At 37.8% G+C, this 17,181-nt stretch overlaps 1 protein-coding gene across 1 annotated transcript; it reads left to right on the top strand.

Moving 5' to 3' along the window:
- The first annotated feature begins 7,558 nt into the window (after positions 1–7,558).
- Positions 7,559–8,063, top strand: LOC122439251 (cytochrome b-c1 complex subunit 6, mitochondrial-like). Its single transcript, XM_043464342.1, has one exon. It carries the CDS (start codon positions 7,589–7,591, stop codon positions 7,862–7,864), a length of 276 nt encoding a protein of 91 aa, XP_043320277.1. The 5' UTR covers positions 7,559–7,588; the 3' UTR covers positions 7,865–8,063.
- The last annotated feature ends 9,118 nt before the right edge of the window (positions 8,064–17,181 follow it).

A 17,181-nucleotide genomic window follows, 5' to 3' on the forward strand; every position in this document is an offset into this window, starting at 1 on the left:
GCTCTAGAAGCACAGTTGTTGACAGTGCTGCCACTGTCAGATGGGGGAAATAGACATTGAGTAATATACATCAAATATTCTGTTGGTTCCCAGGGGCATAAGTAGGAAGATCAGGTATGCTTATATCAGAGGGAAAAATGGACATACTTCTCAGAATTTCATCATGAAACTGAAATGACTGTGAATCTTGGGGTCAAAATTTAGAGTAATTTAAGATTGTTTATAAATATTTGAATATAATTTAGAGAAATCAGAAAGTTTTAACAGACCCTCATTTTAGTAAGACAAAGATGTTCTGCACAACTCTTCTCCAGGAGGTATGTAGAAATTAAATACTTTCCAGACTTCACAATGACAGACTGCTTTGAAAAGGGCATCTAATAGATGCTGCTATCTGGCTACAGTGCAGAGTCAAGAAGTTACACCTGAGTAGATAGGAAGTAAGGGAAATAAATTCTACTCTTCTGTTTGCCTCTCCTCTCCTAGGGTTAAAGAGAAACACTTGGCAATTCATGGGACATAGACAAAGTACAATATGACCTGTATCCCAGAAGTAGGAAACAAGATTACTAATAAACATCACTAATCAATCATTTCTCCTTTCTTTTTAACAAATATCTTGTTCCATTAATTTCTTCACAAAACCAGTTCATTCACTTTCCAAAGGAAACAAGTAAAAATCTCATTCAGTCATGGGTATTGAGCAGTTACCCACAGATCCAGAAATGTTCTTATATCTGATGACCTGTGAAATATATGGCATCCAATACCCAACATATTTGGTGAATCAAAGTCCTGAATATAGCAGTAAACATTCCCCAAAGGGAAAAAACAGTGAGAGGAATATAGTAATATGTTCTCGGACATTCTCAATTTTTACTGGGCAGCCATATAATTTTTAACTCTAATATGGATGAAGAAAATTAATAATTAAAGTCATTTTTATAGTTTTCTCTTTTTTATTGTCGGTGGAACATTCCCCTTAAATAGTCTTTATTTTTCAAAATCCAGGTTGCCTTCTCTGACTTGATATTTGTAGAAAATAATCTTATTGTGACAAATTGGTTTTCTCAGCCAACAGTCTTTAGATACATGTTTGAAGTCTGTGTGTGGTTTATTATTGCTTTATATATATTCTCAGCATTCTGCCGATTTCCATGTGAAGAGTGAACTTCACTGTCATATGTATATGCATTATGTATATGTATACACACACAAAAACACATATGTGTGTATGTCTGTGTATCTGTATGTATATTGGCTTGGCTAAGCTATATCTTGTTTGGACTAATGCCTTGTGTTTGAACATCTCTATCTATCAATTCCACACCAAGATCTTTATAGGTATCATTTTCCCCCTTTTCTCTTGCTTCTTTTATTGCCATGAGAAGATGATGCTTGAGCATATTGTCTATTTTAACACCTTAAGTTGTCTGTGCCTGGTTTCCTACTTTAAAAAGCCAAAGGTTCCTGTGACTCTACGTTATAAAAATGGAAGCCACTATCTCTTTTCAAACAGAGCAGAGTAATTCAGATAATTAACCTAATAGAAGGTAAGAATGTCAAGGAGCCAAATGGGGGAAAACTGAATCAACCTAGCAACATGCAAGCATGGTAAGTTTCCATTATTCCTGTAAATCAAGGAGCACCTGAATGAGTGGCATCCTGAAACTGAAGAATAGGGCCCACTTGAAGAATCTGAGTAAAGAGGCGGCTTAGATTGTATGATTTGAAACTATATATAGAAAGAATAGCTCTCTCAAGAAACCTGGAAACATGGAGAGTCTCAACTACTGCCAAGGATACTAAAGAAAACAGAGAGACAGCTAATGAAAGAGAAAAGTTTTTTTTTTTATTATGTCCTATAGAACTTCCAAGTTTTCACTGGAGCTTGTACTGAGATTTTCTGTAGAAAACCAACTGGCACATACTCAAAAATTTTTATCTTCAGCTATAGATCTTTGCAGAATAAAAAGATCTGAAAACAAGCAAATGAAGACTTGCATGCTGATTAACAATAATATCTGTTTTATATTTTGCTAGTGAGTATTTTTAGATATAGTAATGTTTTTTCCATCAAATTTATTTTATTTTACTAAGTCTAAATCTGTTTACTGTTGGGTTAATACCTGCCTAATAAACCTAGTCTCATTCTTTAATTTTCTAGCATGCTAAATTTTTTCAAGTTTAGATATGTATGCTTTAAACCCTAATTTTTCTTCAGTATAGCTTCTTTCCTTTTCACTTGTAACATTAAGTATATTTACATTTTCCAAAAGAACTGACATACAAAAAATTAAAAATATATATAATTTAATTCAAATTATTATACATACATAATGCTGTATAAGAAACCACCACAAAACTTACTGGTTCACAGAAATCCCTTGCATTCCTATACATTAACAATGAGAAAACAGAAAGAGAAATTAAGGAAACAATACCATTCACCATTGCAACAAAAAGAATAAAATACTTAGGAGTATATCTACCTAAAGAAACAAAAGACCTATACATAGGAAACTATAAAACACTGATGAAAGAAATCAAAGAGGACACAAACAGATGGAGAAACATACCGTGTTCATGGATTGGAAGAATCAATATTGTCAAAATGGCTATTCTACCCAAAGCAATCTATAGATTCAATGCAATCCCTATCAAGCTACCAACGGTATTTTTCACAGAACTAGACCAAAGAATTTCACAATTTGTATGGAAATACAAAAAACCTCGAATAGCCAAAGTAATCTTGAGAAAGAAGAATGGAACTGGAGGAATCAACCTGCCTGACTTCAGACTCTACTACAAAGCCACAGTCATCAAGACAGTATGGTACTGGCACAAAGACAGAAATATAGATCAATGGAACAGAATAGAAAGCCCAGAGATAAATCCACGAACCTATGGACACCTTATCTTTGACAGAGGAGGCAAGGATATACAATGGAAAAAAGACAACCTCTTTAACAAGTGGTGCTGGGAAAACTGGTCAACCACTTGTAAAAGAATGAAACTAGAACACTTTCTAACACCATACACAAAAATAAACTCAAAATGGATTAAAGATCTAAATGTAGGACCAGAAACTATAAAACTCCTAGAGGAGAACATAGGCAAAACACTCTCTGACATAAATCACAGCAGGATCCTCTATGACCCACCTCCCAGAATATTGGAAATAAAAGCAAAAATAAACAAATGGACCTAATGAAACTTAAAAGCTTTTGCACTACAAAGGAAACTATAAGCAAGGTGAAAAGACAGCCTTCAGACTGGGAGAAAATAATAGCGAACGAAGCAACAGACAAAGGATTAATCTCAAAAATATACAAGCAACTCCTGAAGCTCAATTCCAGAAAAATAAATGACCTAATCAAAAAATGGGCCAAAGAACTAAACAGACATTTCTCCAAAGAAGACATACAGATGGCTAACAAACACATGAAAAGATGCTCCACATCACTCATTATTAGAGAAATGCAAATCAAAACCACAATGAGGTACCATTACACACCAGTCAGGATGGCTGCTATCCAAAAGTCTACAAGCAATAAATGCTGGAGAGGGTGTGGAGAAAAGGGAATCCTCTTACACTGTTGGTGGGAATGCAAACTAGTACAGCCACAATGGAGAACAGTGTGGAGATTCCTTAGAAAACTGGAAATAGAACTGCCATATGATCCAGCAATCCCACTCCTGGGCATACACACTGAGGAAACCAGATCTGAAAGAGACATGTGCATCCCAATGTTCATCGCAGCACTGTTTATAATAGCCAGGACATGGAAGCAACCTAGATGCCCATCAGCAGACGAATGGATAAGGAAGCTGTGGTACATATACACCATGGAATATTACTCAGCCATTAAAAAGAATTCATTTGAATCAGTTCTAATGAGATGAATGAAACTGGAGCCCATTATACAGAGTGAAGTAAACCAGAAAGATAAAGACCAATGCAGTATACTAACTCATATATATGGAATTTAGAAAGAAGGTAACGATAACCCTATATGCAAAACAGAAAAAGAGACACAGATGTACAGAACAGACTTTTCGACTCTGTTGGAGAAGGTGAGGGTGGGATGTTTTGAGAGAACAGCATCCAAACATTTATATTATCAAGGGTGAAACAGATCACCAGCCCAGGTTGGATGCATGAGACAAGTGCTTGGGGTTGGTGCATTGGGAAGACCCAGAGGAATCGGGAGGAGAGGGAGGTGGGAGGGGGGATTGGGATGGGGAATGCATGTAAATCCATGGCTGATTCATGTCAGTGTACAGCAAAAAATACTATAATATTGTAAATTAATTAGCCTCCAACTAATAAAAATAAATGGGAAAAAATAAAAAATAAAATAAATAAAATAAGAATAAATAAAATGACCTACAGATTCCATTTGGACTTCCCAGGTGGCACTAATGGTAAAGAACCTACTGCTAGTGCAGATAGACTTAAGAGATGGGATATGATCCCTGGTTTGGGACGATCTCCTGGAGGAGGGCATGGCAACCTACTCCAGTATTCTTGCTTGGAGAATCCCATGGACAGAGGATCCTGGCAGGCTGCAATCCCTAGGGTCTCACAAAGTCGGACACAACTGAAGTGACAATACATTCACACATACACAGAGATTCCAACTGAGTATTTAACCACTCAACTCAGTTGAGTCAAACAATTTTTTTTTTTTCAGAGTTCAGGGTCTTACAGGTGAAAAGTAGAGGTTTATTTCTAGTCAAACCTAATGCTGAAAGTGTACTTTTTATATCCCTGATTTATTCACATGCCTTCTCTCTGATCTTCACCTTTGGTTTGACTTGTAGTCTTTCGTTTTTTCCCATGAAGCATGAGGTCATGAAAACAAATAATATTTGTTGATTTTACATGACTGATGTTCTTGGTAAAGAGAAGACATCCTGGCATTTGATTTTTCAGATTTCTTCTTTCACTTCAACTTTCAATTCTAATAGATAGGTATTCTTATATAGATGTCTCACTATATGGACTTATATATAGATAAATATGCAAATATATAAGCATAATAGATTTCCATATCTATTTCCAAATCTATCTATAGATCCATCTAACTCTTTGGATTTGTCATGTAGTTATTCTGCCACACACTCAAATAATGAAGTCTATATCATTTAATTTTCAATTTGAATTAAATTTTAACTATTTTTAAACTACAGAAATGTTATATTTGTAAACTTGCATAGCTGCATTTTAGAGGGTTTAATATACAAGGGTGTGTGTTCCTAGGTGACTGACCTCAGAGTGTAACTCCTGATCATTTCGTATCAAATTCTGAATGTTTTTCCTAAATTACATTTTGAAATGTTTTGTTTGTAAAATATCTATGAATCATATATGAAGGCTGAAGTAGTGAAATATTCCTATTAATATGAAACATTCTCATATAGTATAATAAAAATTATCTATCAAAACAATGGCTCCAGATTTTGTGAAGTAAGTTTAAAATGATGACATTATATTTGTCATGGATGCCAAAAAAAAAGAAAAAAAGCATGCATTAATTAGAGTACTATTATAGTTACTTTGTTGCTGTTGTTGTTTTAGTTGCTAAGTTGTGTCCAGCTCTTTGTGACCCCCATGGGCTGTAGCTGCTAGGCTCTTATGTCCATGGGAATTACCCATTACTGGAGTGGGTTGACATTTCCTTCTTCAGGGAATCTTCCTGACACAGGGATCCAACACATATCTCCTATACTGGCAGGGAAATTCTTTGCCACTGAATCAGAAAGACAGCACATTACAATTATCATTTCAGTATTGAAAATAGAAGCTTTAAAAAACAATAACATATTTCAAAAGAATCTACAATTTTGGCTATTTCCAGCAGTGGCAGCTTGTCTGTGTTTCAAGGAGCATCAGCAGAAAAGGGTGTTGGAGGATCCACTCTCTCAAGGGCTTAAAAATATGTCCTGGCTGTTAAAGGTAAGCTTAATGTCTGCCTGCAAATATTTATAGACATGGACAAGAAAGTACCTATGTGACCTAATCATGGATTGAACATATAGTCACTTCTGCCATGCGTTAGGATAAAAGGAATCAAAGGGGTCTTCCCAGATTTAAAGAACAGGGACATAGATTTCAGTTCTTAATAGACTATTGGTAGTGTCCTACTGGAGTTTATAGATTGGCACATTTTGCAGACTTTTTTTGGAATATGCAATTTTTCATTGGTACCTATATATCATTATGCATACACTATGCACACATATAATAGGAGTTCTGTCATATTTTTAAGTTTAAATAGATCTCACTTAGAACATGAAATATATGTTGTGACTCTAAGCAATACTAGCCATCAACAGCAACTAAAGTGTATGAAAATTATATGTATTAAATCTGATTTATAATTAGTACAGTTTTATACATGATAATTTGTAATTTGCAATTTTATGAGGTAATTTATGTTTATTAGTATTTTACATATTTTGTCTATATATAAATCTGTTATTTATATATGGAAATATATATTTATATATGAAATTATAAATAAGCATAGATTACATAGATATATTTTTATGTATTGGGCTTCCCATGTGGCGTTTGTTGTAAAGAATCCACCTGTCAATGCAGGAGATGATAGAGATGCGTCTTTGATCTCTTGGGCCAGGAAAATCTACTGGAGTAGGAAATGGAAATTTGCTCCATTATTTTTGCCTGGAAATATTCCATGGACAGAAGAGCCTCCTGGTGGGCTACAATCCAAGGGGTCGCAGAGTTGGACAGAACTGAGCGCACATACACACACATGCACATTGTTACATATATTTACATATTGCATTACATATGTAACTTGTATCTATCAACAATTTACATATATAAATTATAAATAAATATACATAAGTATGGCTTCCCCGGTGGCTCAGCATATAAAGAATCTTCTTGCAAAGCAGAAGACACAGGAAACGCGAATTCTTGGATTGGGAAGATCCCCTGGAGGAGGAAATGGCAGCTCACTGCGGTACTCTTAAAGGGAAAATCCCATGGATAGAAGATCCCGGTGGACTACAGCCCATAGGGTCACAAAGGATCAGACATGACTGAGCAACCAAGCACACATGTATACATGAGCATGGAGTAGAAAATGGCAGGATTCTTGCCTGGAAAATTTCATGGACAGAGGAGTCTGAAGGGTTAAAATCCACGGAGTTGCAAAGAATTGGACATGACCAAACATGCACATACAAAAGCATTTATCAGTGTATATGACTTCATTAATCCATAATCTACAATCTGTGCATCATTCAAGTACACTTTCTTAAATAATTTTCAAATGATTGATTTTCAATTTCTTATGACTTGAAATATAGTATAAATTCTTAAATTATATTTATTTAGAATGAATCAGGTTGGATATTGATGTGTGAATTCATATACTGACATATTACTCTCTAGTTTTATTCTTATTTAATTCATTAAGTGTAATGGGAAAAAAGATTTAATATAAAATTTTATTTTGGCATTTCAGCTTCAAGTATCTGAAAGCTTATTAGAAGGAAAGTCTTATAATTATTGGAGCTATGGGTGTTGAGTCCAGAACCACAGCCGGACATGGGGCTAGAGGACAAGCAAAGGATGCTGACCAGGTCCGGAGATCCCAAGGAGGAGGAAGAAGAGGAAGAAGAGTTAGTGGATCCTCTAACAACAGTGAGAGAGCAATGCGAGCTGCTGGAGAAATGTGTGAAGGCTCGGGAGCAGCTAGAGCTCTGTGATGAGCGTGTATCCTCCAGGTCACAGACAGAGGAGGACTGCACAGAGGAGCTCTTTGACTTCTTGCATGCAAGGGACCACTGTGTGGCCCACAAACTGTTTAACAGCTTGAAATAAGTGTGCAGATTTGTTCAACCCAGCCTTCATCACCTGGGCATTGGGATATTTCCTCATGGTTTTGAACATGATGTTTATTTGTGTAACTGAGTTCATGTGAATCTCAAGGATTTTGGCTTAGGCAAGTAATTTCTGTGTAATTATCAGTGATTTCATCTTAATAAAGTCCAGTGATCAGCAAAAAAAAAAAAAAAAAAAATTATTGGAGCTATGGAAGAATATTTTTTCTTACTTCTTGACCATCTACAAATGCAGTGTTTTATTTGAGTTGATGTGAGCTAATTAAATGAAAGATATTAGGTAGACCATTCAGAAGTTATTAAAATTTAAGAAAAGGAGGTGCTGGGAAAACTGGATGGCTAATGTGAAGCAACATGACTAAAACATTTCCTCACACAACATACCTAAATAAATTCAAATGGGTTAAGAATGTAAGAACTGAAACCATAAAACTCATAGAAGAAAACATAAGCTGAACAATCTTTGATTTACAGGAGGAGCAATTTTTTGATCTATCTCTTAAAGCAAAAGATGTAAAAGCAAAAAGAAATCTACAGAATAAAGACAACCCACAGGACAGCAGAAAATATTTGCAAATGATATGATCAACGAGGAGGTAATATCCAAAACATAAAAATAGCACACACAACTAAATATCAAAAAACAACCCAATAAAAAATGCACAAATAATCTGAATAGATATTTTTCCAGAGATAGCATATAGAATGCTAAAATGTAAAACAAAGTTACTCAGCAAGGTTAATTGTTGGAGAAACACAAATCACCTCAAAATAATGAGCTATAATCTCCTGCCTGTCAGAGTAACTATTGTTAAAAAATTTAAAAATAACCAATGCTGTATGGATATGAAGAAAAGAGAATCTTCAGATATTGGATGTGGGAATTTAAAAATTGGTGCAGCTGCTATGGAAAACAGTATGAAGATTCCAAAAACTAAAGGTAGAACTACTGTCAGTATCATCTCAGTATCAGTTCAGTCACTCAGTCATGTCCAACTCTTTGTGACCCCATGAACCACAGCACACCAGGCCTCCCTGTCCATCACCAACTCCCGGAGTCTACCCAAACCCATGTCCATTGAGTCGGTGATGCCATCCAACCATCTCATCCTCTGTGATCCCCTTCTCCCCCTGCCCTCAATCTTTCCCAACAACAGGGTCTTTCAAATGAGTCAGCTCTCCACATCAGGTGGCCAATGTATTGGAGTTTCATCACTAGAAACAAAGCTAGTGGAGGTGATGGGATTCCAGTTGAGCTATTTCAAATCCTGAAAGATGACGCTGTGAAAGTGCTGCAATCAATATGCCAGCAAATTTGGAAAACTCAACAGTGGCCACAGGACTGGAAAAGGTCAGTTTTCATTTCAATCCCAAAGAAAGGCAATGCCAAAGAATGCTGAAACTACTGCACAATTGCACTCATCTCACATGCTAGCAAAGTAATTCTCAAAATTCTCTAAGCTTAGGCATCAACAGTACATGAACTGTGAAATTCCAGATGTTCAAGCTGAATTTAGAAAAGGCAGAGGAACCAGAGATCAAATTGCCAACATGCGTTGGATCATTGAAAAAGCAAGAGATTACCAGAAAAGTATCTACTTCTGCTTTACTGATTACTCCAAAGCCTCTGACTGTGTAGATCACAACAAACCTTGGAAAATTCTTCAAGAGATGGGAATACCAGATCACCTTACCTCGCTCCAGAGAAATCTGTATGCAGGTCAAGAAGCAGCAGATAGAACTGGATATGGAACAACAGACTGGTTCCAAATGGGAAAGAAGTACGTCAAGGTTGCATATTGTCACCTTGCTTATTTGATTATATGCAGAATGAGTACATCTTACGAAACATCAGAATCAAGATAGCAGGGAGAAATATCAATAATCTCAGATATACAAATGACACAATCCTTATTGCAGAAAGCAAAGAGGAACTAAAAGATATCTTGATGAAAGTGAAAGAGGAGAGTGAAAAAGTTGGTTTAAAGCTCAACATTCCAAAGAATAAATCAAGGCATCTGGTTCCATTACTTCATGCCAAATAGATAGGGAAACAATAGAAACAGTGAGAGACTTTATTTTCTTGGGCTCCAAAATCACTGCAGATGGTGACTGCAACCATAAAATTAAAACATACTTCCTCCTTGGAAGAAAAGCTATGAAACTAGACATTTTAAGAACTAGAGACATTATTTTACCAACAAAGATCCATATAGTCAAAGCTATGGTTTTTCAGTAGTCATGTGTGAATGTGAGAGTTGGACCATAAAGTAAGCTGAGCACTGAAGAATTGATACCTTTGAACTGTGGTGTTGGAGAAGACTGTTGAGAGTCCCTTGGGCAGCAAGGAGATCAAACCAGTCAATTCTAAAGGAAATCAGTCCTGAATATTCATTGGAAGGACTGATGCTGAAGCTGAAGCTCAGATATTTTGGCCACCTGATACAAAGAACTGACTCATTGGAAAAGACCTTGATATTGGGAAAGAGTGAAGGCAGGAAAAGGGGACAAAAGAGGATAAGATATTTGGAAGGTATCATTGTCTAAATGGACTTGAGCTTGAGCAAACTCCAGGAATTGATGATAGACAAGTAAGCCTAGCTTGCTGCAATCCAAGGTGTCACATGAGCCAAACACAACTGAGCAACTGAACTGAACTAATTTCTAAATTGAAAATTATTTTTTTAGTTTATTTACTTTTTATTGAAGGATAATTGCTTTACAGAATTTTGCTGTTTTCTGTCAAACATTAACATGAATCAGCCATAGGTGTACATATATCCCCTCCCTTTTGAAACTCCCTCCCATCTCCCTCCCCATCCCCCTCCTGTAGGTTGATACAGAACCCCTGTTTGAGTTTCCTGAGCCATACAGCAAATTCCCACTGGCTATCTATTTTACATATGGTAATGTAAGTTTCTATGTTACTTTTTCCATACATCTCAACCTCTCCTCCCCTTTCTCCAAGTCTATAAGTTTGTTCTCTATGTCTGTTTATCTATTGTTGCTCTGTAAATAAATTCTTCAGTACCATTTTTCTAGATTCTGTATGCTGTTGCTGCTGCTGCTAAGTCACTTCACTTGTGTCCGACTCTGTGTGACCCCATAGATGGCAGCCCACCAGGCTCCCTCATCCCTGGGATTCTCCAGGTGAGAACACTGGAGTGGGTTGCCATTTCCTTCTCCAATGCATGAAAGTGAAAAGTGAAAGTGAAGTCACTCAGTCGTGTCCAACTTTTCGTGACCCCATGGACTGCAGCCTACCAGGCTCCTCTGTCCATGGGACTTTCCAGGCAAGTGTACTGAAGTGGGGTGAGATTCCATATATATGTGTTATAATATGATATTTCAAGCAAAACTGGGCTCAATAAAGGACAGAAAGGGTATGGACCTAACAGAAGCAGAAGATATTAACAAGAGGTGGCAAGAATACACAGAAGAACTATACAAAAAAGATCTTCATGACCCAGATAGTCACAATGGCGTGATTACTCACCTAGAGCTAGACATCCTGGAATGCGAAGTCAAGTGGGCCTTAGGAAGCATCAATATGAACAAAGCTAGTAGAGCTGATGGAATTCCAGTTGAGCTTTTTCAAATCCTAGAAGATGATGCTGTGAAAGTGCTGGACTCAATATGCCAGCAAATTTGGAAAATTCAGCAGTCACCACAGGACTGGAAAAGGTCAGTTTTCATTCCAGTCCCTATTAAAGGCAATGACAAAGAACGCTCAAACTACCCCACAATTGCACTCATCTCACACGAGATGATTTTGAACAAAGTAATGCTCAAAATTCTCCAAGCTAGACTTCAGAAATACATGAACCATTAACTTCCAGATGTTCAAATTGGTTTCAGAAAAGGCAGAGGAACCAGAGATCAAATTGCTAACATACCCTGAATCATTGAAAAAGCCCGAGAAAGCCAGAAAAACATCTATTTCTGCTTTATTGAATATGTCAAAGTCTTTGACTGTGTGGATCACAATAAACTGTGGAAAATTCTGAAAGAGTTGGGAATACCAGACCACCTGACCTGCCTCCTGAGAAATCTGTATGCAGGTCAGGAAGCAACAGTTCAAACTGGACATGGAAAAACAGACTGATTCCAAATCGGGAAAGGAGCACGTCAAGGCTGTATATTGTCACTCTGCTTATTTAACTTATATGCAGAGTACATCATGACAAATGCTGGGCTGGATGAAGAACAAGCTGGAATCAAGATAGGAGAATTATCAGTAACCTCAGATATGCAGATGACACCAACCTTATGGCAAAAAGTGATGAAGAACTAAAAAGCCTCTTGATGAAAGTGAAAGAGGACAGTGAAAAAGTTGGCTTAAAGCTCAATATTCAGAAAACTAAGATCATGGCATCTGGTCCCATCACTTCATGGCAAATAGATGGGGAAACAGTGGAAACAGTGGCTGACTTAATTTTTCTGGTCTCCAAAATCACTGCAGATGGTTACTGTAGCTGTGAAATTAAAAGACACTTACTCCTTGGAAGGAAAGTTATGACAAACCTAGAAAAAAAATTAAAAAGCAGAGATGTTACTTTGCCAACAAAGGTCCGTCTAGTCAAGGCTATGGTTTTTCCAGTAGTCATGTATGGATGTGAGAGTTGGACTATAAAGAAAGCTGAGCGCCAAAGAATTGAAGCTTTTGATCTGTGGTGTTGGAGAAGACTCTTGAGAGTCCATTGGACTGCAAGGAGATCCAACCAGTCAAACCTAAAGGAAATCGGTCCTGAATATTCATTGGAAAGACTGATGCTGAAGCTGAAACTCCAATACTTTGGCCACCTGATGGGAAGAACTGACTCATTTGCAAAGACCCTGATGCTGAAAAGATTGAAGACAGGAGGAGAAGGGAATGACAGAGGATGAGCTCGTTGGATGGCATCACCGACTGGATGGTCAAGAGCTTGAGCAAGTTCTGGGAGTTGGTGATGGACAGGGAGGCCTGGTATGCTGCGGTTCACGGGGTTGCAAACAGTGGGACATAACTGAGCGACTTAACTGAACTGATTGCCATTTTCTTAATTGTTTAGCGTTGATTTTGTAGGTCTTTTTTCTTCTGTTGCCTTTCTTGACTGTATAAGTCCCTTTAACATATGCTGTAAAGCTGGTTTGGTGGTAATGAATTCTCTTAACTTTTGCTTCTCTGCAAAGCTTTTTATTTCTCCATCAATTTTGAATGAGATCCTTGCCAGGTACAGTAATCTTGTTTGTAGATTTTTCCCTTTCAGTAGTTAAATATATCCTGCCATTCCCTTCTGGCCTGCAGAGTTTCTGCTGAAAGATCAGCTGTTAAATGTACGGGGTTTCCCTTGTATGTTACTTGCTGCTTCTCCCTTGATGCTTTTAATATTCTTTCTTTGTGTTTAGTCTTTCTTAGTTTGATTATTATGTGTCTTGATGTGTTTCTTCTGGGTTTATCCTGTATGGGACTCTTTGTGCCTTTTGGACTTGATTGACTATTTCCTTTTCCATGTTGGGGAAATTTTCAACTATAACCTCTTCAAAAATTTTCTCATATCCTTTCTTTTTCTCTTTTTCTTTTGGGACCCCTATAATTTGAATATTGGTGCATTTGATATTGTCCCAGAAGTCTCTGAGAATGTCCTCAGTTCTTTTCATTCTTTTTACTTCATTCTGCTTTTCAGAAGTTATTTCCACCATTCTACCTTCCAGCTCACTGATTCATTCTTCTGCTTCAGATATTCTGCTATTGATTCCTTCTAGAGTTTTTTTTTTTTTTTTTTTTAAATTTCAGCAATTGTGTTGCTTGTCTCTGTATGCTTATTCTTTAATTCTTTTAGGTCTTTGTTAATTGATTGTTGCATTTTCTCTATTTTGTCTTCAAGGATTTTGATCAACTTTACTATCCCTTTTCTGAGTTCTTTCTCAGGTAGTTTGCCTATTTCCTCTTCATTTATTTGGACATCTGTGTTTCTAGTTTGTTCCTTCATTTGTGCAGTATTTCTCTGCCTTTTCATTATTATTATTTTTTAAGTTATTGTGTTTGAGGGCTCCTTTTCCCAGGCTTCAGGGAAAGTTGAATTTCTTTCCTTTAAGAAGGCTGAATTCTTTCTTCCTTTTGGTTTCTGCCCTCCTAAGGTTGGTTCAGTGGTTTGTGTGAGTTTCATATAAGGTGAGATTTGTGCTGAGTTTTTGTTTGTTTTTTTGTTTGTTTTTCCTCTGATGGGCAAGGCTGAGTGAGGTGTAAATCCTGTCTGCTGATGATTGGGTTTGTATTTTTGTTTTGTTTGTTCTTTAGATGAGGAGTCCTGCACAGGGTGCTACTGGTGATTGGGTGATTCAGGGTCTTGCATTCAAGTGGTTTCCTTTGTGTGACTTCTCACTATATGATACCCCCCCAGGGCTGGTTCTCTGGTAGTCTAGAGTCTTGGAGTCTGTGTTCCAACACCAAAGGCTCAGGGCTTGTTCTTTGGTCAGGAACAATGATTCCACAAGTGGTTTGTTATGGCATTAAGTGAGATTAAAACAAATATCCAAGAATGAGAAACCAAAGATGAATCCCAGACAAATGGCAGTTACAAAATCAGGCAAATAATAATTAAATTAATGAAGTACTCGCATATACATATACTCTGATGAGCAAAGTGAAAACTGTGTAAAGTACAGTAGATTGACCTGGCAAACAAAGGAAATCAAATATTATATTTAACAGTTAAGAACAAAACTAACTTAAGCAAAAACTGGAAAACAAAACTAAAGCAAGGTGAGAAGTTGGGAATAAAGCAATGAAAACAAAACTAACAAATATATTGAGGAGAAAGGAAAAAAAGAAAAGAGAATAGACATGCAGAGTTAGAGAAAGGTAGATGAAGAAGATTTATATACATTAAAGATTAACTGCTGGGGAAAAGAACAGTAGGAAAGGCAAACAAAGGAATAAATGTAGAAAAAAAAAATGTTTAAAATTTTTTCAATTAAATTAAAAAAAAAGAGAGAGAGAGAGAGAGAGAAAAGAGGAAAACGCCACAGAACTGCAAAAGCCCAATATAGAGGCATAAGTTTACAACAACAATAAAAGTTGTGATTGGGGAAAACAAAAAGCTTAATCGTTTTTTTAGTGCCAATAAAATTGACAACTCGAAAATAAGCAGAAAAACAAACTAACAAACAAAAAATAATCTACAGAACTAGTAAAAAAAATAAGAAGAATAAATGCTTTTCTTTAGTCATTGCTGTCAGAGTTCTTTCCCTCGCTGGGAGTCACAGTCCACCTCACCTCCCTAGGATGCCCTCCAACACTGTGCTGATCTCTGGACCTGCTGTGGGGGCAGCTCAGCTTCTAATCTGGTCCTACTCCTATGTGTTCTTGTCTCCAATGTCCACAGCTATCAGAGCTAGTGCATTTTCTTTTATGGGAGCTCTCAATGGCCTTTGATATATTCCATAGACACAGAGTCTGCTTAGTTAATCATGTAGATTTAATCTGCAGCTTGTACAGCTGGTGGGAAGGTTTTGGGTCTTCCTTCCTTAGCCACACTGACTCTGGGTTTTAATTGTGATTTTATTTCCACCTCTACATGTGGATCTTCCACTTGGTTTTAACTACTGAGGCTGCCCTGGAGGGCTTGGGTTTGCCCCAGTGAGGGCCAGGTGTGGAGATGTGCAGCTGCTTGTGTTGCAGGGGTTCTGACAGCACCAGGTACTCAGGGGGGGTGGCAGCTAGGGCAATAGGAAATATAGTGCTCTAGAAGGGTATGGCAACCAGTATTGGCCAATATGCTCCAGTATTCTTTCCTGGAGAATCCCCTTTCTGACAGAGAAGACTGGCAGGCCACAATCTACAGGGTGGCACGACCCTGAGCACATAGACACAAGATATTTTTTACCTGTGGCAGCTCTGCCCCAGTGAGAATTGAGCATGAATTTGGTGCAGCTGCTTGGCTTGTGGGGACCTTGGTGGTGCCAAGTGTGCAGGGGTTATGGACCTATCAGAGTCTTTTTTCAAGCCTCTTCTAGCTGGCCATCAGAAGGCCTACTTGGCCAGTCTTTCTCTGTAGCTCTGCCCATTCAGGCACTTACAGGCCTCCCTTGCCTGGGGTCCTTCTCTGTTCTTCCAAGTGTCAGGCACACAGAGGGGGCCCCCCTGACTGGGATCCTACTCTGTAGATTGGTGTGTCAGGAACTTAAAAGGGCACCCTGGGTGGGGTCCTGCTCATAATTCAGTGCATCAGGCATTTGATGGGCCAGCCTCTCTATTGTTCAGCTGCTGGTGCTGGCATGTGGGGAGAGAGAGGCTATGGTGATGACTCCACTCCCTACTCGGGACTCAGCAGTGTTGCCTTGCTTCCATGGCTGCCCACCTTTCCTCCACCAGCATTTCTCACCAAGATCTCCTTCTTCACATCCCCTCAATCTGTCTCTCCACAGTCAATAGCAGCCCTCACCCTGGGATTGCTCCACAATCCCTCAGTTTCAACTCCCAGCCACTGTGCCTTCCAGGAGACCAGCATTCCTGCCGGGGTAAGTATGGCTGCAGCAAGGACTGTCTGATTCTCATTCCATTTAGGCTGCCACAGATCAGTTGTTTCACTCTCAGCCTTAAATGTTTCTCTTCTGACTCAGACAATTGCCCCACTGTGGGGATCAGACCCCTGCTTCAGTTCCCCCACCCACTGAAGGCAGGTCCAGTCCAACTAACACTCCTGTTTTTACCCCTAGTTCCTTAGTTCTACCGAGTTTTGGGGGGTTCACTATATATTTTTTTCCTCTGGTCAGGTACTACTGTCTGCTCTCAGTAGGTGTACTGCATGCACTTCTGTGTCTAAAGGTGTATTTCTGATGTATCCATGAAGAGAGATGTACTCCACGTCAACCTACTTCTCTGCCATCTTGTTCTCTCTGACAATCTTTTAAAATCAAAATATTTAAGGTATATACCTTCCTTCTTTCTTTTCATTTTTTTCTTTAAAAAAAAAAGTTGTCCCAAGAAATTTGCAGATGCATCATGAGTGTAACCCTTCTCCAATAAACTTAGATTCACTCCCCTCAGCTAAACACTAGATGTAAAACATTTGGTCCCAAAGTTTCCTTGTGATCAAAGGTGATTTTTTCTATCTGTGGGACAGTTAACAGAAAGCAAGAAATATTTGGAAAAAATACTTGGATATTTTTTGCTCCAATTACAGCTGCACATAATCTGTGTGTATTATCTATGCTAATTTATGTGATAAATTTCATCACATGTTATTTTAATAGTTTTTTTTTCTGTTTTTCAGATAAAGATGTTGACTTCTTCATAGTTACTTCATATATTGA

This window comes from Cervus canadensis, chromosome 4 (genome assembly GCF_019320065.1).
Source record: "Cervus canadensis isolate Bull #8, Minnesota chromosome 4, ASM1932006v1, whole genome shotgun sequence".
Taxonomy (NCBI): Eukaryota; Metazoa; Chordata; class Mammalia; order Artiodactyla; family Cervidae; genus Cervus; species Cervus canadensis.